At 35.6% G+C, this 26905-nt stretch overlaps 2 protein-coding genes and 1 long non-coding RNA gene across 19 annotated transcripts; all 3 read left to right on the top strand.

Annotated features, from left to right (window-relative positions):
- On the top strand, positions 1-2879 carry LOC135147006 (uncharacterized). Of its 2 annotated transcripts, XM_064079106.1 has the most exons (11): positions 2-385; positions 472-760; positions 835-931; positions 1052-1173; positions 1258-1339; positions 1457-1586; positions 1715-1869; positions 1943-2063; positions 2144-2352; positions 2443-2511; positions 2598-2879. In XM_064079106.1, the coding sequence occupies exons 1-9, from the start codon at positions 236-238 to the stop codon at positions 2216-2218; spliced, it is 1221 nt and encodes a 406-aa protein (XP_063935176.1). In that variant the 5' UTR covers positions 2-235; the 3' UTR covers positions 2219-2352; positions 2443-2511; positions 2598-2879. The 2 variants fall into 2 exon arrangements, with proteins under 2 accessions (XP_063935177.1, XP_063935176.1); XM_064079107.1 differs by lacking the exons at positions 1052-1173; positions 1258-1339 and having other exon boundaries at positions 1-385.
- A 2262-nt stretch (positions 2880-5141) lies between these two features.
- LOC135147344 (uncharacterized) lies at positions 5142-6207 on the top strand. The gene is made up of 2 exons (XR_010284881.1): positions 5142-5311; positions 5417-6207. It is a non-coding gene; the product is annotated as an uncharacterized LOC135147344 (long non-coding RNA).
- A 582-nt stretch (positions 6208-6789) lies between these two features.
- LOC135147366 (uncharacterized) lies at positions 6790-13060 on the top strand. 16 transcript variants are annotated; one of them, XM_064080572.1, is made up of 17 exons: positions 6791-6972; positions 7123-7246; positions 7429-7472; positions 8426-8539; positions 8620-8693; positions 8970-9038; positions 9116-9180; positions 9804-9865; positions 9948-9992; positions 10770-10982; positions 11132-11400; positions 11537-11590; positions 11674-11718; positions 11793-11903; positions 12463-12603; positions 12687-12797; positions 12903-13060. In XM_064080572.1, exons 11-17 carry the CDS (start codon positions 11355-11357, stop codon positions 13043-13045), a joined length of 651 nt encoding a protein of 216 aa, XP_063936642.1. In that variant the 5' UTR covers positions 6791-6972; positions 7123-7246; positions 7429-7472; positions 8426-8539; positions 8620-8693; positions 8970-9038; positions 9116-9180; positions 9804-9865; positions 9948-9992; positions 10770-10982; positions 11132-11354; the 3' UTR covers positions 13046-13060. The 16 variants fall into 16 exon arrangements, with proteins under 16 accessions (XP_063936651.1, XP_063936642.1, XP_063936641.1 ...); XM_064080581.1 differs by lacking the exons at positions 9804-9865; positions 9948-9992 and adding an exon at positions 9625-9739 and having other exon boundaries at positions 6790-6972; XM_064080571.1 differs by lacking the exon at positions 8970-9038 and having other exon boundaries at positions 9809-9865.
- Positions 13061-26905: the final 13845 nt, after the last annotated feature.

The raw sequence follows: 26905 nt of genomic DNA, 5'->3' as shown, positions 1-26905 counted from the left end.
CTGCCATCAACTACGGGTAATGTTTTAGTGACAACCGTCGGTAACTGCTCCCTATCGTCCTCAACGCACGTCTATCCCTCCTTTTTTCATGCACCTAGCTATCTTTTTTACTTGCTTTTCCTCGCCTATATAATAGCTGTACTTTAGCTTTCTATATACTCATTCCACACTTCGAAGTCATTAAACCAATTGAGCGTGAAAAAGTGAGTTAATAGTTTCTTCAGTTCAGGACAATATGCAGGGAAGGATGTTTGATCACATTCAGAATCTCGAGAAGTCACGCACTAACTGGAAAATCAAAGCAAGGCTCACACGCTTTTGGCCAACATTTGCTCCAGAAACATCAACCATCAAGGGATACAATTTGATTCTCCTCGACGATGATGTAAGGCTAATGGCTTAAGTGAAAGTTTTTATGATGTTCCTGATATTTTTATTTTTGATCTTAACTATATTATTTGGAAAATGCAGAATTCTCATGTGCATGCATATGTTTACCCCGATAACTGGCGAGCTATTGGCAAAGAGGTCGCTGAAGGGAAGGTTTATGTTGTTGAGAACTTTCAGGTCAGAGATACTATTGGGAAATTAAAACCTGTCTCAACAAAGCTTTGCCTTCGACTTCTTAATAGTACTACCATTAAGGAAGTGGAGGACGATGTTATGATCCCAAAGCATAAGTTTGAATTTATGGACATGGGAGACTTGCTTGAGGAGTGTGACCGTTTGTCGGAGAATCAGAATCCGGAATTTGCTTATGGTTGAATTTCTCCCATGTTTTTTATTACCACGTGTGAATAAGATCTTATATTTAATTAACCTTCCTTTTTACAGATGTCATTGGTGCTGTGGAGGAGTTCGACAAGGTAAAGCGAGTTCCGACAAGATATGGGGAGAGAGACCAAACCCGGTTCATATTTACGGATGGCCGGTTAGATATCATATTTTTAATGAGTTCTTGCAGTTGTGTTTTCATGCATGATTTTCTACTTTTTAATTTGTATATTACTGTCCGTTAAGAATGAGGTTTTAATTTGTTCTGTAATGTCAGTTTAAAATTCAAAGTAACGCTTTGGGGTGACTTTGCTAGCTCGGTTAGTGAAAGTTTTAAGCCAGATCTTGAGAAACCTGTGATAGGCGTGCTCACGAGTGCGAAATTGTCAACTTTTAGGGGTATGCGGTATACTTTTCATTTTGTTGTCATGTGCAAATGTGCGGAAATAACATTTTGGTATTTATCTGTTGATCAAAAATTAGAGGAACATCAAATTGGAGCCTTGCCGTCGACAAAGATTTACTTTAACCTCCCAATTGATTCAGTTGCTGAATATCGTGAAAGGTTGTGTTTTAAAAATGCTTCATTTGTCCGCTTCATTCTGTCTGTTTAGTTACAGTAATGTCACATATTAGCAATCCTCGGTTACACATTTACAAACTCCCTTTATGTTTCACACAGATTGCGGGAAGAAGGTTATAAACCAGGAAAAGTATATGCTGATTCCACATCTAATGCTTCCACAAGGATTGTTATTGAGAAGACGTCCTTCAAGCAGATGATTGAAGATCCCGGAAATTTTCGGTACAAGGTTTGTCAATTTAATCCAAACCTATACACTATATCATGATGCCATGTCAATGTCTGCATTCTTTATTCTCACTGGCAGAACATGTTTTCCTAAATTTAATTAGTTCTGTCCATTCATGACCAAATTAGAGGACTGTAATGATCAAGTTTGTCATTACCAAAGTTGAGGAAGAGGATAACTGGTGGTTCAATAGCTGTGTTTCCTGCCAGGCTGAGGTTGAAAAAATAGACAAAAAATTCAAGTGTCACGAGTGTAACCGCAGTTTTGGATACTGTGAGAAAAGGTAAGTCATCCTTGGTTGTGATGTTTTGTATTTTATGAATAAATTCTCACCGTGTGTTGCTTTTCCATTCAAGGTTTCGCATTTTTGTTCTGGCTGACGACAGCACGTTACTGACAAATGTAATTCTTCTTGACCGAGTTGTTAAGCGTTTGGCTGGCACTACTGTAGCTAATCTCCTAACTCAGATTAAACAGGTAAGGGAAGATTAACAATATTCCTCACCCACTGTAACCAAAATGGCTATGGGAACTCATTGTTATTTCCCTTGCTACAGGATAACTCTGTCACTGTTGCATCTGCTATCTTGGTAGCATTATCGGAAAAGAGGTCATTGTTCTGCTGCAGTTAACAGATGCTAATGTGGCCGGAGATAGTAATCTCTACAATGTAGTAGATTTGTGTGATTCTGCAATGTACGAAGGTGCAATGGTTTTGGCATCACCAACTCAGGCTACCAGTTCATTTTCTATGGAGGGTGACTCTGTATGTATTTAATATTGTCTGTGTTTTTATTTTCGTATATACTTTTAACTTAAACCAGAATAATTTATATACAGTCTTTTCACAAAACAGGTTGTTCCTGGCATTGAGCTTTTTGAAACTCCAGGTTCATCTCATTCAGCCACAAAGAAAATCAAAGTGGTACATTCCTCCATTTCTATGATTGAATATGAATACTCCATCCTGTTAAGTAATATATCTTAAATTATTTATGTATCTGCCTGTAGGAGGATACCCCAGCATGATGCTACAAGCGGCTTGATTATGCACCCCTGTGCTGCGGCCTGTGCTCTTTTTTCTGCAATTACTAGACGTTTTCAATTTGTTTCAAGAAGTTTTTTTTGTTCTCCACTGTGATTGGAGTGTTTCCCTAAGTTGTTCTGTTTTATTCCAGTTTCAGGACAAGGTCTTATGTCTTAGTTTTTGTTGAATTGTTTTCCAGATGTATTGGATCCAAATGCTTTCAGTCTATCGTTGTTTATGCAAAACTATCTCATAATTTGCACTTGGTTTGTCATGGAACTCGCTTTACACCCATGCCCTTTTTTTTACTATTCATTATTCACTAGCTGTGTAAGGTTTTAAGATAGCTGAGCTTTCTTTCCCTGCAATCTTTGAGAATTGGTTTGGAAACTTTCGACTGCTTTTTAAACATGGTTCTGGAATAAAAATAGTTTCCCATCAATCTTCTCATTTATTCTGCAAAAACAAATACACTATACAACAATTATTTTTTACTTTTTATAAAACCAAACTGAGTTAAAAAGTGAGGTTAAATTTATTTCTTTTATCTGAAAACATACTTAGAGTCAAAAGTTTTTCATAGTTATTCCCATTGATTTTTTTTACCCTTCTATTTTCACTTTTTTTGACCTCTAAAATTTTATAATATCTAAAATTTAATTTGACCTCTAAAATTTTATAATATCTACAATTTAATACAATAAACAAAATTAATATACATATATTATTTTTTACTTTTGGATTTCTATTTGGGGTTAGAAAGTGATTTTAATTTATCGACATGCAAGTCTTTTTGTGTGATATAATGTTTGAGAAATAAATATAATAAGCATAGGTGGTAAAAATTAATGACATATTTATTGTTATTATTTTGTTTAACTCTTTTTTTAATGAGCCTGATAGGCTTCAATTTATATTTCAAATTTATTTTTAATGACTTTAAACGTAATATACCTCTTCATTATTTTAAATTTTGAAATTGTTTGGGAAATTTTTAAATTTTCATATATTATTTTCACTGGGCCAATATTTACATAAGGTATCTATATATATAAACTTGATATATTTTAAACTGGTATGTTATTCATGTATCAAATTCAGTTTTAAATGATGATGTGTCTAACATTTTTTAAATTACTCTATTTCATTTCTTGCAAATTTTATACTAATTTTTTTAGTGTTTTTGGATGACACCAAATTAATTTCAGTCATTTTATACTAAACATTGTTTCTTTTGGGATAATTTATAAACATCCAAATTGAAAATAAATTGTATATGATTAGTATTTTAAATTAGTATTTTTTAAATTGAAATTACCATTAACTTATTTGTACCCATAAAAAGTAATACAAAATTGCAGGCTTGCAAATTACCATTGCCATATTTCATGCAGTAACACGTTGAATCAACATAGGATTTTATATAAAATTATGTTTGACTAATTACACTATCAGATATATTTGCCAACTCAGTATTAGTAACAGAGGCCTTCATTGTACCAAATCTCCGTTTTTTAGGCAATAGACTATCATCATGCACTTATCTTTCCTTCTTCTAGGCTATAAATATAAATAAATAAGGTTTGTACACTTATCGCATCTTGACTTGATCAGTATAGAGAAGTAGGTCAGCCAAAACCGATCATACAGGTTGGTTCATGGATGCACACGATCATCTCGCGGTTGTGGATGGAAGCAAGATGACATGGAACGTAAGGGTCCGTGTTACAAGAATATGGCCTTCGACAATACCAAATGGTGTCATAGTCAGATGGAACTTGCTCCTGTTAGATTCAGAGGTAATACAAATAAATTTCTGTTGTCCGTGACATGAAAACAATTTCTAATATTTTTGTATTTGCTGTAAATCCAGAACACTCACGTGCATGCATCCACTACCCCTGAAATATGGATTCAATTCCAGAATTTAATCAATGAAGGAGTTGTGTGCATGGTTAGGAATTTCAGTGTCATACCTGCCAATGGCATTTTCCGACCTGTGCTTCACCCACGCCAAATAGCATTTACAGAGGCGACCCGAATCAATGTTATTCCGGAAGAGGAATTTACAATTCAAATGCACAGGTTTGAAATTATTCCACTGGAAGACTTGCAGGAACATGTTGTTGAAGGAAATCCAAATTGGCTAAATGAATTCTCCATAGGTCGGTATGCTACCAAAAATCTTTTAATCATTTCCATTCTGTATCATTAATCTATGTACTATGTTGTAATAGATGTAATGGGAATGGTGGAAGATCTTGAACCAATCCAGGAATCCCAGACAAACCATGGTCCAGTAGAAATTATAAAATTCACAATATATGATGGAAGGTATAATTTGGCCTATTTACTACTGTATAAGTGCATAACTTATAACTTCTTACTGTAACATCTTTATAAATATGAAATCAGTGTTAGACACAAAGTGCATATATCGGGACCCTTCAACCCTGACGCGTTATCGTTGTATGACGATCAATTTGCAAATCCCAAGATTGTCATAATGGCAAGCACAAGAATTCTGAGTTTAGAGGTAAGAGAAGTAGCTACGTTGCAAAAAATTAAGCTTTAAAGTCTTTACCTTTTGTGCTAAATCATCTATATCTTCTACAGGGACTATTAAGATAACTAATCTTTCGTCCACCAAGATTTATGTGAACCTTGAATGCCCGGAAGTGACAACGTTCAGACACTGGTAAAATTATACCAAGTTTTGTCTTTTATATTATGAAACAAATCTATTATTTAATGTGATGGATCAAATTTGTGTTATTTTTCCCATATTATATTCTATATGTAGGTTGATCAATGATGGCTTCATGGAGTTTTGGCCTATCATTTGATCTGAAGAACTAGATGCTAAGTACGACATGGGAGCTAATAAGAACTGGGTTGCTGTGAGGCAGATTTGTGCCGCATCATTCCTTGATTCAGATTATTGTTTTGGGTTTCATCCTAGGATTTTCTTTCTGTTAAAAATGAATTCTATTCATCCAGTTAGGCTTTGATTTCATAAGTTTCTTTTTATCAGATGACCTCATTTGCTTTATTATTTCATTAGACTATGTCTGCTTTATAATTTTCAAAGAGCATGATTGCATTTTTTATTTGAGATATATAGTCTGAAGGATTTTTTATAAAGCAAGATGATTTTGACAATGTGAGTTGAATTTCACTTAGATTTTATTCATGTTTCTGGGGTATAATCATGTACATATGTATATCTAAAAGTGGTACATATGTATATGAAGAATGGAGAATCATTTTCAGCACTTGAAATAGTTTCTGGAGACTCAAAAATTTTCAGCACTTGAAATAGTTTGGGATCAGCGTGGAAGAAGAAAGTGCTCAGACCATTGCCACAGTTCAAGATGCAGCAGATTTGATTGAGAAGCTTTACAAGAAAAAATAGTAAAGACGTTTAGAATAATTGTTTGTTCATAGCTGTTAAGAACTGGAGCCACGTCTTTGTGTTTGTCAAGAAAATTATCAGAGAGGCTATTTGATATGTATTGCTCTGCTGTGTTCACGTAAGAGAATATTTTTGTCAAAAAGCAATTTAGTATCAGGCAAATATATTGCCTTATACTCCGTCTTACCCATGGACTCTACTGATGTTTTATCGTGGTCGTCATTTGTTGATTTAATTATTTTTCGTATTAGTATAAATTCCCATATGCTTCCAGTTTTACAAAATAATCCATAATACAGCAATTTTATGAATTATTAATTATTTTAAAGGGAGCTCGCGAAGCGCGGGCATAATTCCCTAGTATTCTTAATGCATGCTAGTGAAGGCCCCAAAAATACTCCAAATTTTACCCATATTTTTTTGCCTGCTCCACCGACCCACCGACCCGTAAATCCGTTAACCCATCTGCCCATCTCAGTTTTTTTCTCCCGGATAATTGATCGTGCTTCCGTTACCTTATCTCTCACGTCCTAATTCAAAATTTTGAATTCCAGATCTTGCAAAACCATCTTCAAGCTTATGATCAGCAATTCATTCGCCAGGCATGTGTGTTTCAAAAGCAGGCATAGTTTATACCTGATTCCTTATCCACTATTCGAATTCTCCAGTGTTCTCATGTCTTCAATCTCCTCTGCCTGTCCCCTGCTAAGAATTGAACACAAGTGTTTTCTGAATTGCTCCGTGCTCCATCTCCTACACTCACGCGGGCTGTTACATTCTCTCCCCCATTTATTATTCCAAAATCACTTTCGATCTCCAGGATATCAGAGATCAAGTACCGGGGAAGACAGGCTGCACTGGATCAGTTATGGTTGTGTTCGTTTCTGCATAGCCAACGACGGACAAGCCACCCTCTCCACCACGTATTCCTCCCCCGTCGACAAGTAGGTTAATCTGTACCCATATATACGCTCCTGTATTGTGTATAGGTTAAGCTGATAAGTTAGATGATGAATGCATTCAAGGTGTTTGATTTATATTCTCTGTGATTTTGTTTAATTATTTTACCTATTTTTGCTCTGTGTATGATCTAGCCACATATTTCATGTCTCTGTGGTCCAAGTCATGTTGTTAAAGAAAATAACACGATCCCCGTTGAAGGTGTAATCATCCCTGTCACCAGCCAATCGGCATTTGAAAGCACATGGAGTTGAACCGGTGAGTGATGAATTAATTGAGATAAAGTAGGAGTAGTGTATTTCATTTATGCGAGTAGTCTGCTTATAAGATCAAGTGCGGGTGCTGAGCTCAATTGCTCTGCCACCCGTTTCTTTTCTCTGTCACCTATAATGATTGGTTTATGATGCATGATTGCCCTGATATATAATGATTGTTTTCAGATACACATCCTGATGGATCATACATATACAAGATTATTGACGAGGTAACTGAAATTGAGATCATAGTGTAGAGCTAAATCTTTCATATCTAAATTAGCCTAAATCTTCATACTAATGGCAACTTTGTCACCATAACGGGAATGAAACTTTCCGGGGACTTAGGATGAGAAATGGAAGGGAATTTTGTTGACATATTGCTGTCTTTTTATCACGTGCATGTCCCATATCGTCCACATTGAGTATTTAGTTTGTGTGTCACCGCCTCTCAATTGATGTCAGTGGAAGCGGCATTTTTGTATCCGGGATCACATAGATGATCCCGCAACGACCACTGCCAAGCTACAATGGACATGATAGGTGACCGACACCTCTACAACCAAGATTTTAATTTGTGTATATCAATCTTTTCGAATGTATGTTGCCCTGAAATCTTACAATTCATACTCATAAACCAGGAACTCCAAAAGAAGACGTGGTCCAAATGTCAATATAACATAGTTGGTGAGGAACTTACATGTTTCGTGATTTAGAAGTAAATTGAACTCAACATAACAACAAAGTTATATAAAGGCATGTAATATATTCTCTGTGCTGACAAGATTTCATTTTTAGAGATCTTTGCTTTTTAAAGACCAGTTAAAATATTCTACATAAACTATGATGTGCTCCTTTCTGATGCAATTTTGTTTCTACTGCTGATACAAAGAGCAACCATTTTTTGATTTTTGATGTGGGAGTCCTTTTTTAGCAATGCAGGTGTTTAGTCATGTGCCTTGGTTTCGTACATTCCCTACATTCTGATATACTAATAATGTAGGGAATTAAGAGTCTGTCAAAACAATCTTCAACCTTATGGCTCATATCTACGATCTTCTAATAGTTCTCAAAATAGTTCTCAAAATCTTCAACCTTATGGCTCATATCTACGAACTTCTGTCGATCTTCGAGACTATTTCAAACTGCGGCGTCCAACTAAAGCATGGTTTTTCAAACGCAGTTCCTTTGCTAGACGGGTTTTGAACCAGGTTTACATCCATTTGGCTCCTGGGTTACTGAATCTGAACTGCACGTATAAGCATTAATTCACGGATTTTTTGTACGGACACTGCAGGTACGATTAATTGAGTGCATGATTTTGTATTGAACGTGTTTGATAATAGGTCATCTTATCTGCTTAGGTTGATTTTGTAGGTGGAGATCAATCTAAACTACAATCCACTCACCCACGATTTCTGTTGATTTCATTACCAAGAAATTTGAGAAAGGTTAGAACAGTTTTGTGCAAATGAAATATTTGTGTTGTGATACAGAAGGAATATTTTTTGAACATCTTTTTTGAATATTTTTTTTTGATATTATAGGCATTTGAATGGAAAGAATTTGTCTTTTAATTCTTTTGGATTCAATTTATTTTGATTTTGTTATAATTTGCCATGTATGATTTCTTATTTATGGTTAGTATAATTCAAAGGTCATAAAGTGTTTGTTAGAATGTCTAACTAAGCAAATTGTTCTTTGTGTTTTTTGATGCCATTGTGAAGTCATTTAAGAGTATCAATATTGTGGACATAACAGATGCACATAGCAGATGGTTCGCAAGAATTAGATATGCAAGTTATTTCATTTTAAGGCAGAGCGATCCTTTAGATGTTATATTTTTTATTGATGTTCTTCCTTGACACTATAGGCTAGGGACTCTGGAGAGCTTGAAGATATTGTTATAAAAGTTGAGCTTGCATGGTCATTTTACTGGTAAATCAAGAACTTTCATTCTTTATATATGAAAAGACAAGTAGCTATGAGTTTTATATGCTCCATATCTATTGTATATTAAGAACTTTCATTGACTGCACATGAATTGAAATCATGGTTAGCTCCAATAGCTTTAGCGTGGGATGCATAACATTGAAGCCTCTTTCATTCACTTCTAAATTTGCACTTTTTGCTGTAACAATGGCCAGTAAAAACCAAGAACTTGAAAAGATGAGAGTGGTGACATTGTTATGCTATAAATTTAAGTTGGAGCAAAAAAAGAGGTCTACATGGATTATCGGAAACAAGACTAAGAACATTAGCTTTAGCATGGAATAAACAACTTATACAACATTATATTTTTATTTTTATGAATGTGTTGTGGATTCAAAATTTAGGTTAGCTTCAGTTTAATGCATCAAAGTGAAGAGATTCTTCTTGCAGAAATCAGATCAAGTTTATAAGGGCATTAGCTTTAGCATGGGATAAACGTCTTAGTTGACGAAATTGGTTTATTGCCTGATGATTTGCAGAATCTAATACATTCACTATCCTATGTGTAAGTTTTTAGAGCTCTTTTTTCCCCTGTCTAATATATGAATCATGTGTTCTTTTTCCACCAGGATAGATAAAAAAGATCCCCCATATGACTTGATTTTTTGAGGATAGTGAATTACAAATCCAGGTTTCTCTCATGCTCTATGTTAGTACAATTTATGAAATTAAATTATCAAGAACTTTAACGATTAGTTGTTCATGATTCATAGCTATGAAGAGTCGGAAACATGGACCAAAAATCGAAAAGTTGTATGGTATGGACAACAACTTACTTAAAGTTTTGGTTATGAAATTAACATCTTAAATACAGAGTAAGTTGCATGGTTCCTTATAGTTATATAATATTTTGTACCAATAGGTTCCTCAAAACTTATATATAGCACAAGATAAATAAAAACAATGGCGCCCAAAAAATTTATATAATATACAAAACACAGTGTGAAGCAAGATTGAAAAGAAGTTACTGAACTAATAACCTGGAGGGAAAATATCATATTGATTCCTTGAGCTAGATATATCTACTTTGCGAGCAATGGACTCCTGCTTAATTCGCCATGTCTTCTCTACACCTTCAGGTTCCAAAGATCTCCCTCAGTTGGCATAAGCCACTACAAAAAATGACAAATAATCCAAAATATCAAGTTAAATTTATAATAATATAATTCCTAAATTCATATCACACATTACACTGCTCAACAATGTTAATATTATATGATAAACAAAAACCTTTTCATCCTGCAGGCAAATATAATTACATATACACATATATTACAACGACACTGAAACATACCATTTATATAATAAACATGTGTATTGTACTGCATTATTAAATAATATAATACCATTTGGGGATTTACCGTATTTAGTATCTGGTGTGCAAATATCCATTTAGGGATATGAATTTTTGGTATCAAGTTATCTTTGTTACTTAAGGGCAGCATGAAATATTATAAATCTGCTGCAATCATGACTTAAGGTAGCATGAAATATATCATACCAGTTCCTTATAATCTAACATTTTTCTCTCTCAGGTCGCTCTCCTTTCACTCCCATTGATGTAAATAACATGACTCACCTGTGCCGAAAATCACCACCAGGCGCATCTAATTGCAACATGTCAGCAAAATCTAATATCACATTCCAACTCCCTCCCACGCAAGTTCACAAAAGGAATAACAGTCAAGCAAATGATCTACGTTCAGAGATGTGCTATATAATGGAAGACTTTCATAATGCAGATAATGGTATTGCTCAACCTCGAAATACGTTTATAGCTGTTTGAAATCATCTCTTTCCTATTTTCCAGTCTCTTATAATATATTTTCTCTGATATAACATTATCTAATTATGTTTAACTTGTGTGGAATTTATGGTACACAAATGTGGAATGAAGAGTGTAATAATAAGACGTCCAAAAGCCAAGCACCGACTTCTTCTCTGTGTTGCAAGAACAGAAATGTTAAGCTTCCAAAAGAACCTCAGCCACCTGAACCACTAGCGTCTTTGTTGACAGGTGGTTTTAAGTCCAAGCATTGGGTGGTACATCCGATGTTATAGATCCTGACATAACAATTCAAATTCAAATATGTTGTAACCACTCTCAACTGTTATGATCAATGGACCAGCCACCATCTCCACGCAGAAATCCTTCCCGATCGACAGGTAGTTTTAGTTTAACCTGCAATTCTACACCTTCTTTCTTTGTCGGTATGCATCCTGTCCAAGGTCAACTATGCACCTAAAAAGCGTGGATCATTGTAATGTTTGTGTGATCATTACTGACGTTCCTTCTGTGCAGATATGGTGCTCGACGAAAAAGACTCGGCACGTTCTACAGAAAGTGAATTGGCAGGTATGTTCTTGGTACTTAATTAATATGGAACTTGGTTATGCTCTGTATCATAAAAACATGGATTTAACAACGACGACTTACAGGACGCAAGCGAGTAGTTCGGACGGGTGATCCATACTACGAGGCAGGTATACAGTTCTTTACTCCCCATTGTCAAACTTGATCTCCCCGTTGTTGATGATTTGCATCTCGCATTTGGTAGCCGTTAAACGTCGCAGCGGTGGAACAGCACTCGATGAATTCTTGCACAAGAGGATGCTTTCAACGATGCCTTCAAATGTCAACACAAGGAACAATGCTAATACAAATGCTGGTATGTCACTTTTTTAAGTTTTCTCCAAAGCATAAAAAACCAGAGCTTACATGTGTATACCTACCTTAGTACTTTGCATATAACATGGTCACACTGCCTCTTTAGTACCTTATCAGTAGCTACTTAATCCCAATGGGTTAAATTTCAAACTTGCCTCTTTAGTCTATTTTGTTACTTTGTTAATTTTTGATTAGATTAATGTACTTGCTCTTTGTTAATCTTTTTATAAAATGATATAAAAGATACTCTTTGTTAATCTTTTTATAAAATGATATAAAAGATAACCACCAGGTTTTGAGAGAGCTGTTTTCACCTTTTAAAAGTAGAAAATAGACAGAAGATGATCCAGTGGCAAACACTGGCAATTTGCAAAGATTATTTGCTGCCATGGCTATAGATACAATAGCACCTCCTGTATTCTCATGTCTGTGCATAGTGGTCATGATTCTTGGAGCAATACACAGAATATACATGCATTAAATATTAAGCATACCTCTGTTTGTTGACTGGGTTCATATCTGGAATAAAGTTATCTGACTTTTTTTTCCGGATTTATCAGATAAAGTTTTTACCGAAAGGCAACCTCTCCGATCTCTTGACATCAATGCGCCTGCTCTGAACATCCCTTTGTCAACTCAGCAGCACGTCCCGGGGTTCAATCAAACGCAGCCATGTGTCACACAAAACTCTTTATCTGGAAGTAACAAAAGCACTTTTCATCGTCACTCTCCTCTTAAATATCATCAACTTTAATTGTATTTTACGATACCATGCTTCTTTCAGGTGTCGGCCAGTATGCTCCTGCTCATTATAATCAACCAAAAGAAAATGTTGTCAAAAGTAGTGGCCATGAGAACACACAATTATATATTGATGGATGTGGTAATTCTGAGGGTAAGTTATCATACTCCACGTGCACCATGTCTGCTGTTCAGTACATAATTGTAAAAGTCTAATGACCTATAATTTATTTCCAAAATGAGACAATTTCACGCGCAGCTCCCAGACGTAGAGGAAGAGGTCCTGCAGTTTCAAAGTTGTATTCGCACATGCTTGCTGTTGATGCTCCAGTTGTATCAAAAAAAGACTCAGTAAAAAAGGATGGTATTAGCTACACTACAGCCTTTTCGCATGGTTGGTGATGCTTGAACTGGCATGTAATACATGTGCTTATGTGTATTTTTTTTATTTTTATGCATGTGCAGTTTCAAAGCAAAGCCGCGACGTCGTGGTCCAGGGGTTAACAAAATAATAAATTCCCAAGAATCAGTGATTGATCTTAACAAAGCGCCGAAGGCTGGTAATTATATTGCCTTTCGCTTTCCTCATAATTTCAATTCCAACAATCTTACCTACTGTTTAATTTTGCAGCAAAGAAACCAAGAACCAGAGGTCTAGGAATTGAAAAATTATTGGCGCAGTTCATATCACAGGCTGTCCTAACATCATTAGTTACCCTTCTCTGGATTGATATTGTTGTCCTTGCAGAAATTGAAAAAGTTGTTTAATGAATAGGAAATAAGGTTGAAAGACTTCCAGACCTGCCTTTCCCACAGATAACTACAGAAATGCGGATTTGTGAAGACTTATCATAGAGGAGAACATCATACAAATGTTTAGAGAAGTGAAGGAAGGTTTCACGATGGCGTAACTACCCAGAAGTTAATTCAGGCCAGAGGTGTGTATATAATTCAGTCATTGATTCTGTGGCTCGCAAAGAAAGGTGGATATAGTCGTTTGTAACGGAAGTGGTGGATGCGCAAGACTTTCTTTGGCAACAGTGATAGCTTACTCGTTCAGAACGTCGAATTGTAATCCTCCTGTTGCTGCTTCAGGGAATTGGCAGCGACACTGCTCCCAGGTGGGAGGACTGATCACTCTCGCTTCCATATACCTATAAAGCTTGATCATACTCACGTGGCTGGCATTAAACATGGTATACGCTGACCTTTGCGTGAATTAATCAAACTCACCGAGTTTGATAGTTGATGGAGGGCGCCCTATGAACACCCGCTATGCTTTTGAGTGTGTTGATCGGACTTTAACGGGACATATGTCTGCCTGCTGTGATCCGAAAGGCCAAAAAACCATTTGGTGGAATAACTGAGTTGTTTGGGTGGGGATTTTCCGGCAGATTTGTTGCCTGTTATCGCAAAACTCGGAGCGAAATCATTATTGGCAGCAGCTTTGAATAAATCTAACTATGGGATCACTGCCAGGTGTTCCTTCCTATTTCATGAACATGCGATTGCAATCTGGGAATAGCGCTGAGATAACCAGATGAATAAAAGAATTTATGAATGGCAGCCGCAGATTGCGATGTGAAAAGTAGACCATTCGAAGAAAGGAACACATTTCCGAGGTGTTATCAATTACCTGAGCACACGTTGTCCACTCAACATGACACACACCGTGTTCAAGATATTTGAATTGAATTATATATCCGTCCTTCTCTGAAAAAATGTTTTGCTCGCACTTACCTTAGTTCTCCGCCGATTCCTCACCCTACAATGCTGTGTAGATACATCAATTCATTCTGCCATTCTGTGATAATGTGCCAGGGGATGGTACACACATATTTTAGTCAGGACGCCTTGAGGATAAAGCCCGCGAGGAAATAGTTTGATGAATCATTCTCCGGTGAAATTGAACTCTCTGAACGGCCATTGGTTTCCTAAACTGAGCTCAAATCAAGATAAGGAACGCCATGATGCTGGATGAGAATCTGAACCAAATTAATGGGCTATATGCAAGGGTAATCTGATGATGTGTCACGGGTTGGTAAGAAGAACGCATTGAAGTGAAATAATGTGTGTGGTCACACATGGTGACGTAAGCATCTAATACCACGGAGTGAATGAACCTACCGAGACAACCAATGGCCATTGTGAATTTCAAGAGAACTCAATTTCCTCTTCAGGATTGTTTTGCATGACAATAAACAAAAGCCAAGGACAGCCACTTGATAAAGTAGGGATTTTCTCTTTTACCAAGACCAGTATTTTGTCATGGACAGTTATATTGTGCAGTTTCTATCGAGTATACTTCGGCTTCTGGACTCATATTCTGGTGGTTGAATGACGAAGGCAAGACCTCTGATGATTACCTCAATGTTTTTTTCAGGAGGTTTTTTATCAAACAGAACGTGTAGATAGCAGGTTAATATGTGTTGCAACTCTTTATATTGACCTCTGTTGTAATATTTATGTTGAGTTAGAATTAGCTATTTTTATAAATTCTCGAGATGCAGAGCAAGAAGATAGATTAATGTGGTAACCACATAGTTTTTTTTGACATACATTCTGCCAAAGAGAGTTTTTTCTTAATAGCATTAACAATGTCAGTGATAGGTCCTGATTTAATAAAGTAAATATTAGTCAAGGAAAATATTATAATCTAATAGTGTATTTTACGTCAATCACATAGTCTGAGGAAGGTTTAATAATTTGGAGGAATAATAATAAGATAAGAACGTCAGTCACATAAAATAATTGATAAACAACAGATGGATAAAATTGATGACATTATTTATGGTATTGCTTTTAAAACGATAATACACGCTTCCTATAGTAAATTATAAAAACGTCTGGAAAGGAATTTTTTCACTTTTTTTCCATAGGCGATCTTAATCATGGCATAACAATTAAAATCAGTAAACAAACGAAGTTGAACACACAATATAAAAAAAAATAAAAAGAGTTTTTGAGAAATTTTCCACACACGAGTTAGTACTTGCCGTGGTGTAATGGTAAAACCATTCTGCGACCGTAATTTTTTTTTATTGTGGAGCCAGTGGTGATTGTGTTGTAATATATCGTGTCACATAAATACTATTTCAAATTTGACTTCTATTGTTAAGCCTATAGAAATTTTGAGTAGTTTATAATTTAAAATTTAATAAGATTTTGAAAAAATGAGTTCTTACTTTAATATCCTAGGCAACCTAAATTTGTACAAATTCCGTAAATGCAAAGTGTAAAACACAATAAAAAAAATACGATACTGAGATAATTCTACAATTGAGTTAATTATTTATAATATGTCATTGAAACAAATGTAAATAGATAATCAAGGAAAATAGTATAATCTAAATGGTTTTTTTGTATACGTCTCAGCATATTCTGAGGGATATCTAATTTGGAGGAAATAATAATAGAATAAGACGTCATGCAACATAAAATAATTATAATCAACATATGGGATAAAAATTGTGACATATTATTGGTATTGCTTGAAACGTAATACAACGAAACGGCTTCACTATATTAAATTTATAAAAACGTCTGGAACAATGAAATTTTGCACTTTTTTTTCCATAGGCAATCTGATCATGGTGCTAAACGTAAAGAATCAGTAACACGAAGTTGAACACACAAGTATAAAATAAGTTATTGAGATACTTTTCCACCTCCACACAGAGTTTAACTATGCCGTTGTATATGGTAAAACCAGTCTCTTCTGCGACCTAATTTTTTGATTTATTTTTGGAGCGTGGTGATTTTTTGTAATATATCGGGTACAATGGTAATGTACTATTTTCAAATGTTACTTCTAATTGCTTAGCCTGAATAATACATTTTGATATTTTATATTTTAAATTTAATAATTTTTGAAAAATGATTCTCTTCAATTTAATATCCCATCCAGGCAACCCTACTTATGTTGCTACAATGTACAAATCCGTAAATGCAAAAATGTAAAACCAATAAAAAATTTATCGATACGGAGATAATTTCTCATGGTGAGTTATTATGTATATATAATAAGTCAAAACCTTTTTTTTGTTACCTACCGAATTTGTTTACTTCATTTTCGCGACGCGTGTATTAATTTTGTAATATCATGTTTGACACAAATATTTTTAATCCATGATAGATCATGCAGAGGCAGAACTGTTCGTAGTAGAAGTTTCTTCTTCTCCCAAAATTGTTTCCTTTTTGCACAGAGTTTTGTCATTATTTAGTTCATATTTTTGATATTTTTGGTCTTTTCAGTTTATCAAATATACAAAACTTTAAACGAGCTTGCAATTTTATTTTGTTACCGAAATAGGAAAAGATTTTGAATATATGAAGTAATGAATCTTCTCAGGCTATTGATTAAATTTTTTTTTAAGGCAATCTCTAACGTTGATAAGAGCACACCTCAGATAGTGCTTTGCTATGTTATTTCCTAAGTCGATTCAAAATAGATGTTGTTTGTTGGATTGATCAACTCCCCAGCTTATTGGCGGTGCTTCATGATATCATGTACAAACACTGCCATCAACTAGAGGGTAATGTTTTATTGTGACAACGTCGGTAACATGCTCCCTATCGTCCTCAAACGCACGTCTAATCCCTCCTTTTTTTCATGCACCAGCTAATCCGTTTTTTTACTTGCTTTCCTCGCTAATAATAGCGGTACTTTAGCTTTCATATACTCCATTGCCACACTTCGAAGTGATTAAAACCAATGTGACGTGGAAAAAGTGAGTTAATAGGTTTCTTCTCTTCGTGTTCAGGACAATATGCAGGGAAGGATGTTTGAATCACATCGAATCCAGAAGTCAACGCACTAACTGAAGGAAAATCAAAGCAAGCTCACACGCATTTTGGCCAACAGTGTTGCTCCAAAACAGAACCATCAGGGTACAATTTGATGTCTCCATCGACGTATGTAAGGCTAAATGGCTTAAGTGAAAGTTTTTATGGATGTTCCTGATTTTTTATTTTTGTCTTAAACTATATTATTGGAAAATGCAGAATTCATCAGGTGCTGGCATTGGTTACCCCACGAAACTGGCGAGCTATGGCAAAGAGTCGCTGAAGGGAAGGTTATGTTGTGGAGAACTTTCAGGTCAGAGTACTAGTGGGAAATTTAAAACCTGTCTCCAACAAAGCTTTGCCCTTCGACTTCGTAATAGTACTACCATTAAGGAAGCTGGAGGACGATGTTTATGATCCCAAAGCATAAGTTTGAATTTATGGACTGGAGACTTTGCTGAGAAAGTGTGTGACCGTTTGCGGAGAATCAGAATCCGGAGATTGCTTTGGTTGAATTTCCTCCCATGTGTTTTTATTACCAACGTGTGAATAAGATCTTATATAATTACCTTGCCTTTTAAGATGTCATTGTGCGGTGGAGGAGTTCGGAAAGGTAAACGCGAGTTCCGAACAAGATATGGGGAGAGAGAACCAAACACCGTTCATAATTTCGTGATGGCCGGTTTAGATATCATATTGTTAAATGAGTTCTTGCAGTTGTGTTTGTCAATGCAATGATTTTCTACTTTTTAAATTTGTATATTACTGTCCGATTAAGAATGAGGTTTTAATTTGTTCTGTAAGTCAAGTTTAAAATTCAAAGTAAACGGCTTTGGGGTGACTTTGCTAGCTCGGTTAGTAGAAATTTTAAGCCACGATCTTGAGAAACCTTGATAGGCGTGCTCACGAGTGCGAATATGTCACTTGTTAGGGTATCTGTAACTTTGTCATTTGTTGTCGTGTGCAAATGTGCGAAATAACATTTGGGTATTTATCTCGTTGATCAAAAATTAGAGGAACATCAATTGGAGCCTTGCCGTCGACAAGATGTGACTTTTAACCGTCCCAATTATCGTTGCTGAATCGTGAAAGGTTGTGTTTTAAAAATGCTCATTTGTCCGCTTCATTCTGTTCTGTTTAGTTTACGTAATTCACATATATATAGCAATCCTCCGTGTACAAACAGTTATACAAACTCCCTTTATGTTTCCACAAACGATTGGCGGGAAGAAGGTGATACAACCAGGAAATATTGCTGATTCCACTCATTATGCTTCACAGAGGGATTGTATTGAGAAGACGTCCTTCAACAGATGATTGGAAGATCCCGAAATTTCGTACAGGTGTGTCCAATTTAATCCAAACCTATACACTATATCATGACCATGTCAATGTCTGCATTCTTTATGTCTCACGGCAGAACATGTGTTCCTAAATTTAATTAGTTCGGTCCATTCAGGACAAATAGAGGACTTGTAATGATCAGGTTTGTCATTACAAGTTGAGGAAGAGGATAACGTGGTGGTTAATAGCCCTGGTTTCCCCTGCAGGCTGAGGTTTGAAAAATAGACAAAAAAATCAGTGTCACGAGTGTAACCGCAGGTTTTTTGATACGGTGAGAAAAGGTAGTCATGCCTGGGTTTGTGATGTTTTGATTTATGATAAATTCTCACCGGGTGTTGTTTTTTCCATTCAAGGTTTCGCATTTTTGTTCTGGGCTGACGACAGCAACTTTGTACTGACAATGTTAATCTTCGTGACCGAGTTTGTTAAGCGTTTGGGCTGGCACTAAACGTAGCAATCTCCTAACTCAGATTAAACAGGGTAAGGGAAGAATTAACAATATTCACTCACCCAATGTACCAAAATGCTATGGGAACCATATGTTATTTCCCTTAGCTACAGATAACTCTGTCACTGTGTGCATCTTTGCTAGCTGTGGTAGCGATTCGGAAAGAGTCATTGTTCTGCTCGCGATTAACAGATGCTAATGTGGCCGGAGATAGTAAGTCTCTAACAATGTAGTAGATTTGTGTGATGTCTGAATGTACGAAAAAGGTGGCAATGGTTTTTGGCAATCAACCAACTCAGGCTACCAGTTCATTTTCTATGGAGGGTGAAACTCTGTATGTATTAATATTGTCTGTGTTTGATTTCGTATATACCTTTAACTTAAACAGAATAAATTTATATACAGTCTTTTCACAAAAACAGGTTGTTCCTGTGCATTGAAGGCTTTTTGAAACTCCAGGTTCAGTCATTCGCCACAAAGAAAATCAAAGTGGTACAGTCCGCCAGTTTCTTATTGAATATGATACTAGCTCCATCCTTTAAGTATAATATCTAAATTATTATGTAATTCCTTAGAGGATGACCCACCATGATTGCTACAAGCGGCTTGATTATGCACCCCTGTGCTGCGGGCCTGTGCCTTTTTTTTCTGCAATTACCTAGACGTTTTTCATTTGGTTTCAAGAAGTTTTTTTTGTTCTCCACTGTGATGGAGTGTTTCCTAAGTTGTTCTGTTTGAATTCTCCAGTTTCAGGACAAGGTCTTATTCTTAGTTGTTGTGTGAATTGTTTTCCAGAAGTGTATTGGATCCAAAGCTTTCAGTTCTATCGTGTGTTTATATGCAAAACTATCTCATAATTTGCACTTGGTTGTCATGGAACCGCTTTAACATCAACCATGCCCTTTTTTTACTATTCAGTATTCAGCTAGCGGGTAAGGTTTGTAAGTAGCTGAGGCTTTCTTTCCCTGCAATCTTTGAGAATTGGTTTGGAAACTTTCACTGCTTTTTAAAACTGGGTCTGGAAAAAAATAGTGTTCCCATCAATCTTCTCTCATTATCTGCAAAAACAATACACTATACAACAATTATTAGTTTTTACTTTTTAAAAACGCAAACTGAGTTAAAATGAGTTACTTGGATTTCTTTTAGCTGAAACATACGTTAGGATCAAAAGTTTCATAGTTATTCCCATTTGATGTTTTTTTAACCCTTCTTATTTTTCTTCACTTTTTTTGCTCTAAAATTTATAATAGCTAAAATTTAATTTGACCTCTGAAAAGTTTTATAAGTAGCTACAATTAATAAAATAAACAAAATTATATACATATATTATTTTTTACTTTTTTTGGAGTTTATTGGGGTTAAAAGTGATTTTATATTATCGACATGCAATCTTTGTTGGTGATATAATTTTAGAAATAAATATAATAACATAGTGGTAAAAAGTAATGACATATTTATTGTGTATTATTTTGTTTAACACTCTTTTTTATGCGACCTGATAGGCCTTCAATTTATAGTTTCAATTTATTGTAATGACGTTTAAAAACGTAATATAACCTCGTTCATTATTTTAAAAATTTTGAAATATGTTTTTGGGATTTTAATGTTCATATATTATGTTCACGGGGCCAATATTTACATAAGGTATCATATATATAAACTTGATATATTTTAAACTGGTATGTTATTCCATGTATCAAATCAGTTGTAAATGTGATGTGTTACATTTTTTAATTACGTCTATATCAGTTTCTGCATAATTTATACTATAATTTTGTTAGTGTTTTGGATGAACACCAAATTAATTTTCAGTCAATTTTAGACTAACAGTTGTTTTCTTTGGTGGATAAATTGTATAAACATCCAAATGAATAAATTGTAATATGATTAGTAGTTTTTAAATTAGTATTTTTTAAATGTGAAATTTTACTAATTATTGTACCATAAAAGTAATACAAAATTGCAAGGCGTTTGCAAATTACCATTGCCTATTTCATGCAGAGTAACACGTTTGAATCCAACATAGGATTTTATATAAAATTATGTTTGACTAATTACACTAGCAGATAGATTTGCCAACTCAGTATTAGTAACGACAGAGCCTTCATTGTACCAAATCTTCTCGTTTTTTAGGCATAGACTATCATCATGCACTTATCTTTCTCCTTTCATTCTAGGCTTAAATATAAATAAATAAGGGGTGTACACGTAGTCGCATCTTGACTGACAGTAAGAGAAGAAGTAGGTCAGCCAAAACCGTCATACAGGTGGGTTCATGGATGCACACGATCATTCGCGGGTTTGGGGAGGAAGCAGATGCATGGAACGTAAAGGGTCCGATGTTACAAGATAGTGGCCTTCGACAATACCAAATGGTGTCATAGTCCAATGGAAACTTGCTCCTGTGATCCAGCGGTAATAACAAGATAATTTCTCGGTGGTCCGGACATGAAAACAATCTAAGTTTGGATTTTTTGCTGTAAAATCCAGAACATCACGTGGCAGGCTGACACCCACCCCTGAAATATGATTCATTCCAGAATTTAAGCAAATCATGAAGGAGTTGGTGCATGGTTAGGAAGTTTTCAGTGTCATAACCTGTACCTTGCAATGTTCGGCATTTCCGACCGGTGCTTCACCCACCACGGCAAATGCATTTACATTAGAGGCGACCCGAACAATGTTTATGTCGGAAGAGGATTGTACAATTCAAATGCACAGGTTTTGAAATTATTCCACTGGAAGACTGTGCAGGAACATGTTTTGAAGGAAATCCAATAGGCTAATGAATTCTCCCATAGGTCGGTATGCGCTACCAAAAATCTTTTAATCATTTTCATTCTGTATCATTAATCTAGTGTACATGTGTGTAATAGATGTAATGGGAATGGTGGAAGATTGAGGACCAAATCAGGAATCCCAGACAACCATGGTCCATAGAAATTAATAAAATTCACAATATATGATGGAAGGTATAATTTTGCCTATTTTACATGTATAGAAGTGGCATAACTGTATAACTCTTCTTGTAACAAATCTTTATAAATAGAAATCAGTGTTTAGACACAAAGTGCATATATCGGGAGGCCCTTCAACCCTGACGGTTAATCGTTGTACGATCAATTTGGCAAATCATCCCAAGATTTCATAATGCGAAGCAACAGAATGGTCTTTCTGAGTTTAGAGTAAGAGAAGTACGCTAGTTGCAAAAATTAAGCGTTAAAGTCTTTACCCTTTTGGGCTAAATCATCTATATCTTCTACAGGGACTATTAAGATAACTAATCGTTATCTTTTTCGTCCACCAAAGATTTATGTGAACCTTGAATGCCCCGACGTGGACAACGTTCAGACACTGGTAAAATATACCAAGTTTTGTTGTTTTTGATATTATGAAACAAATCCTATATGTTAATGTGATGGATCAATTTGTGTTATTTTTCCCATATTATATTCTATATGTAGGTTGATCAATGATGGCTTCATGAGTTTTTGTATCATTTGATCTGAAGAACTAGATGCTAAGTTACGACATGGGAGCTAATAAACAGTGGGTTTGCTGTGAGGCAGATTGTGCCGATCATTCCTTGATCTCAGATATTTGTTTTTGGGTTTCATCCGAGGAATTTTCTTTCTGTTAAAAATGAATGCTATTCCATCCAGTTAGGGTTTGATTTCCATAAGTTTTCGTTTTTATCAGATTGACCGTCATTTTGCTTTATTATTTCATTAACTAATGTCTGTTTATAATTTTTCAAAAAGGCAGATTGCATTTGTTTTATTTGAGATATATGTCGAAGGATTGTTATAAAGCAAGATGATTTGACAATGTTGAGTTGAATTTCACTTAGATTTTATTCATTTTTCTTTCTGGGGTATAATCATGTCACATATGGTATCTTAAAAGTGGAGCATATGTGATAGTAAGAATGGAGAATCATTTTCAAGCACTTGAAATAGTTTTTCTGGGAGACGCAAAATTTTCACCAGCTACGAAATAGTTTGGATCAGCGGGGAAGAAGAAAGTGCTCAGACCATTGCCACAGTTCAAGATCAGCAGATTGATTGAGAAGCTGTTACAAGAAAAAATGAGTAAAGACGTTTAAGAATAGTGTTTGTTCATAAGCTGTTAAGAAACTGGAGCCCCACTCCTTTGTGTTTGTCAAGAAAATTATCAGAGAGGCTAGTTGATATGTATTGCCCTGCTGTGTTCACGTAAGAAGAATTTTTGTCAAAAAGCAATTGAGTATCAGGCAAATAGTAAGTGTGCTATACTCCGTCCCGTCTTAACCCATGGGACTCTAACTGATGTTGTTATAGATGGTCGTCATTTGTTGAGTGATTATTTTTCGTATTAGTATAAATTTCCCATATGCCTTTCAGTTTTACAAATAAATCCATAATACAAACGCAATTGTATGAATTATTAAGTATTTTAAAAGGAGCTCCCGCGAAGCGCGGGCATAATTCCTAGTATTCTTAATGGCATGCTGTAAGGCCCAAAAATACTCCAAAGTTTACGCCAATATTTTTTGCCTCGCTCCACGACCCCACCGCCGTAAATACACGTTAAAACCCATCTGCTCTGCCCATTCAGTTTTTTTCTCACCGGATATAGTGATCTGCTTCCGTTATACCTACTCTCAGGCCTAATTCAAAATTTTTGAATTCCAGATCTTGCAAAACCATCTTCAAGCTTAGAATCAGCAATCATTCGCAGGCATGTGGTGTTTCAAAGCAGCATAGTTTATAAACCTGATTCCTTATCACACTATTCGAATTTCTCTTCCCCAGGGTTCGCATGTCTTCAATCTCCTCGTGCCATGTCCCCTGCTAATGAATGAACACAGCGTGTTTGTCCTAATTGCTCCGTGCTCCATCTCCTACACTCACCGGGTGTAAATCATCCTCTCCACCCCATTTATTATTCCAAAAACACTTCGATCTTCAGGATAGAAAGATCAGTACCGGGGAAGACAGGCTGCACTGGATCAAGTTAATGGGTTGTGTTCGTTTCTGCAGCCAACGACGACAAGCCCCCCTCTCAACCACGTTTCCTCCCCCGTCGCAAGTGGTAATCTGTACCCATATATAGCTCCTGTTTGTTGGGTATGGTTACTGATAAGTAGATGATGAATGCATTCAAGGTGTGTTGATTTATATTCTCTGTGATTTTGTTTAATTAGTTTTACCATTTTTTGCCTCTGTGTATGATCGAGCCACATATTCATGTCTCTGTGGTCAAGTCATGTTGGAAAGAAAGAAACACGATCCCTCCAGTGAAGGTGGTATCACCCTGTCACCAGCCACGGCATTTGAAGCACAGGAGTTTGAACCGGTGAGTGAGAATTAATTGAGAAAAGTAGGAGTAATGTATTGCATTCATATGCGATGAGCTGCTTATAAGATCAAGTGCGGTGCTGAGCTCAAGTGCTCTGCCACCCCGTTTCGTTTTCTCTGTCACCTTATAATGATTTGGTTTTAAGATGGCAGGATTGCCCTGATATATAATGGATTGTTTCAGATACCATCCTGATGGATCAACATATACAAGATTATTGACGAGGTAACTGAAATTGGAGATCATAGTGGTAGAGCTAATCCTTCATACTAAATTAGCCTAAATCTCTCTTATACTAATGGAAACTTTTGTCACCATAACGGGAAATGAAACTTTCCGGGGACTTAGGAGTGAAAATGAGAGGGAATTTTGTGTGAACATATTGCTGCTTTTTATCACGTGCAATGTCCATATCGTCCACATTGAAGTATTTGTTTTGTGTGGTCACCGCCTCCTCAATGGATGGTCAGTGGAAGCGGCATTTTGTATCCGAGGATCACATAGATTGATCCAGCAACGACCAGGCCAAGCTACAATGGACATGATAGGTGACGCGACACCTCTACAACCAAGATTTTTAATATTTGTATAAATCTAATCTTTTCGAATGTAAGGTTGCCCGTGAAATCTTACAATTCATAATCTAAACCAGGAAACTCCAAAAAAGACGTGGTCCAAATGTCAATATAACATAGTTTGGTGAGGAACTTACATGTTTTCCGTGATTTTAGAAGTAATTGAACTCAACATAACAACAAAGTTTATATAAAAGGCATGTAATATTGTCTTTACTGTGCTGACAAGATTTAATTTTTAGAGATCTTCTGTTTTAAAGACGCAGTTTAAAAAGTCTACTAACTATGATGTGCCCTCCTTTCTATGATGCAATTGTTGTTCTACTGCGATACAAGAGCAACCATTTTTTGTTTTGTGGTGGGAGTTCCTTTTTTTAAGCAATGAGTGTGTTTAGGTCATGTGCCTGGTTTCGTACATTTCCCGAATTCTGATATACTATAATGTAAGGGAATTAAAGTCTGTCAAAACAATCTTCAACCTTATGGGCTCATGATCTACGATCTTCATAATAGTTCTCAAATAGTTCCAAGCTTCATACCTTATGGCTCATATCTACGAACTTCGTCGATCTCGAGACATTTCAAACTGCGGCGTCCAACTAAAGCATGGTTTTTCAACGCAGTTCCTTTGCTAGACGGGTTTGAACCGGTTTACATCCATTTGGCTCCTGGGTTACTGAATCATTGAACTGCACGTATAAGGCAGTTAATATTCAACGGATTGTTTTTTTTGGTACGGACACTGCAGGTACGATTAATGATTGCATGATCGTTGTATTGAACGTGTGTGATTGATAAATAGGTCATCTATCGCTTAGGTTATTTTGTAGGTGGAGATCAATCTATACAATACATCACCACCACAGATTTCTGTTTTGATTCATTACCAAGAAATTTGAGAAGGTTAGAACCGTTTTTGTGGCGTCAAATGAAATATTTGTTGGTGTGATACAGAAAGGAAATTTTGTTGAACAATCTTTTTTTGAATATTTTTTTTTGATTCTAAGGCATTTGAATGGAAGCATTTTCTTTTCTAATTCTATTTGGAATCACTTTATTTGTTTTGTTATAATTTGCCAGTATGATTTCGTTATTTATGGTTAGAATAATTCAAAGGTCAGTAACGTGTTTGTTAGAAAGGTCCTCACAAGCAAATGGTTCTTTGTTTTTTGATGCCATGTGAAGTCATTAAGAGTATCAAGTATTGTGGACATAACAGATTGCACATGCAGATGGTTCGCAAGAATAAATCGGCCAAGTTATTTCATTCATTAGGCAAGCGATCTTAGATGTTATAATTTTTTTATGTGTGTTCTCCTGACAGATATAGGCTAGGGATCTGGAGAGCTTGAAGATATTGTTATAAAAGGTTGAGCTTGCATGGTCATTTTACGGTAAATATCAAGAACTTCATTCTTATATATGAAAAACAAGTGCTATGAGGTTTATATGCTCCCAATCTATTGGATGATGTAAGAATTCATTGACTTCACATGAATTGAAATCATGGTTAGCTCCATAGCTTTAGCGGGATGCAATAACATTGGAAGCCTCTTCATTCACTTTCAAATTTGCACTTTTTGCTGTAAAAACAATGGCCAGTAAAACCAAGAACTTGAAAAGATGAGAGTGGTGACATTGTTATGCTATAAATTTTAGTTGGAGCAAAAAGAGGTCTACAGATTATCGGAAACAAAATAAGAACATTAGCTTAGCATTGGAATAAACAACTTATTAACAACATTATTTTTTTTTTATGAATGTGTG

Source organism: Daucus carota, chromosome 6, assembly GCF_001625215.2.
Source record: "Daucus carota subsp. sativus chromosome 6, DH1 v3.0, whole genome shotgun sequence".
NCBI lineage: Eukaryota > Viridiplantae > Streptophyta > Magnoliopsida > Apiales > Apiaceae > Daucus > Daucus carota.
Note: the sequence above shows the minus strand (reverse complement) of the source record. Positions and strands in the feature narration are given on the sequence as shown.